The sequence below is a fragment of the Vicia villosa genome, unplaced genomic scaffold (genome assembly GCF_029867415.1).
Source record: "Vicia villosa cultivar HV-30 ecotype Madison, WI unplaced genomic scaffold, Vvil1.0 ctg.003957F_1_1, whole genome shotgun sequence".
Lineage (NCBI taxonomy): Eukaryota > Viridiplantae > Streptophyta > Magnoliopsida > Fabales > Fabaceae > Vicia > Vicia villosa.
The window spans coordinates 70,491-72,168 of NW_026706347.1; the positions used below are offsets into that span (position 1 = coordinate 70,491).

General features: G+C 36.9%; 1 protein-coding gene across 1 annotated transcript; it reads left to right on the forward strand.

Annotated features, from left to right (window-relative positions):
* The first annotated feature begins 304 nt into the window (after positions 1–304).
* Positions 305–1,538, forward strand: LOC131641688 (pathogenesis-related thaumatin-like protein 3.5). Its single transcript, XM_058911986.1, is given in 4 exon segments — positions 305–365; positions 530–789; positions 792–1,195; positions 1,412–1,538. Coding segments are annotated over 4 exon segments (852 nt in total).
* Positions 1,539–1,678: the final 140 nt, after the last annotated feature.

Here is a 1,678-nt window from a genome sequence, read left to right on the forward strand (position 1 = left end):
ATTATAAACTTAAAGCTAATTTTATTGCCACGTGTCACATCATAAGCTTGCAACCTGTAGTTCTATTAACAGTAGGCATTAGAACGAACCTGAATAAACTTGCAACTATGCATTAGGAAAAGAATAATCCAATTCTTTTCATAATATAATGGATAAATTTTGTTGCTTTGATTCACTTACTTTCTTCACACACGTATTCTTTTTTTTTTCTTCACCCCACTTCTTTTATATTCACATGTTGCTTTCACAATTTTTTCATGTGTATCTCAACTCAATCCATTACTCAATTATAGCAATCAAAGACATGGCATTACACTTTCAAATGATTCTACCTATCTCATTGGTTCTTGTCATCATTTTATCAGGTAATAAACAAACCCTACATTCATTTGTTATTATTCGCATTTCGAACTCGTCTTCCTGGTCTCTGGTCTCAGCACGGCTATCAGCTGAGTTGATTTAACGAAACTTTTATATTATTATTTAATTCTTTACTATAATTGCTAAAAAAATATGTCGATGAGGACAGGTGAAAGAACATGTGAATCAGCAAGAGTATTTATTATAGTAAACTATTGCAAGGAGACTCTTTGGTCAGCTGTATTCCTGGGTGAAAATTTCAACGGCGGAGGATTCGTCCTTAAACAAGGACAATCCTCCGTACTCAACGCTCCAGTCAGTTGGAGCGGACGAATTTGGGCTCGAACAGGTTGCAACTTCGACCAAAACGGAGACGGACAATGCCAAATCGCTGCATGCAGGACCACTTAAAAATGTGGAGGCGCGGGAAAAAAACCCCGGCGTCACTAGCCGAATTCACGCTCGCTAACCCTGACTTCTACGATGTTAGTCTCGTCGATGGCTTCAACGTATCGATTTTCGTTAAGCCGATAAACAGAAAAAGAAACTGCTCGACGGCAGGCTGCGATTCCGATCTTAAATCAACCTGTCCCAAAGAACTTTCCGTTAAGTCTAACAGAAAGACCGTCGGGTGCCGAAGTGCTTGTGATGTGTTTGATACAGATGAGTATTGCTGTAGAGGGAATTTCGGAAACCCTTCGACTTGTAAACCGACATTTTATTCGAAGAAATTCAAGGAGGCTTGTCCAACTTCTTATAGTTATGCTTATGATGATCCAACTAGTATTTTCACATGCACTGGAACAGATTATATCATTGCTTTCTGTGCTGACAGGTTTGTGAAACTATGTTTTGATCATAAATTATGTAGCACCAATACCTTTTAAAAAGGCGTGTTCGTGTCCATGTCAGTGTCAGTACCAGACACTTGCACCGATACTTGTGATTACGTTTAATTTATTCATTTTATAAATTATTATCAGTGTTGTCGTGTCAGTGTCACGAGGTGTCTGCAACTAAATCTTAATTATGTTTTGATTTGGATTTTCAGGAAAAAACAGATGTGCACTTACCATGATCATAACCTTAAGTGTAGTGGATCACAGGGCTTGAAGTTGTTGATTGGAAGGTGGTGGATGGGAATATTCATAATGGTGTTTTCAGTTCTTGGATTCTAAACCCTAAATTGAGTGAATTTCATGAGTTTGTATAAATGGAAACTCTTTTCATTTTTTGGTAATAAATGGAAACTGTTTTCCTTTAAGTGTGTTCTTTCTTTTTATTTCCTTGTTTGATTGAAAATGATACTATTATTATA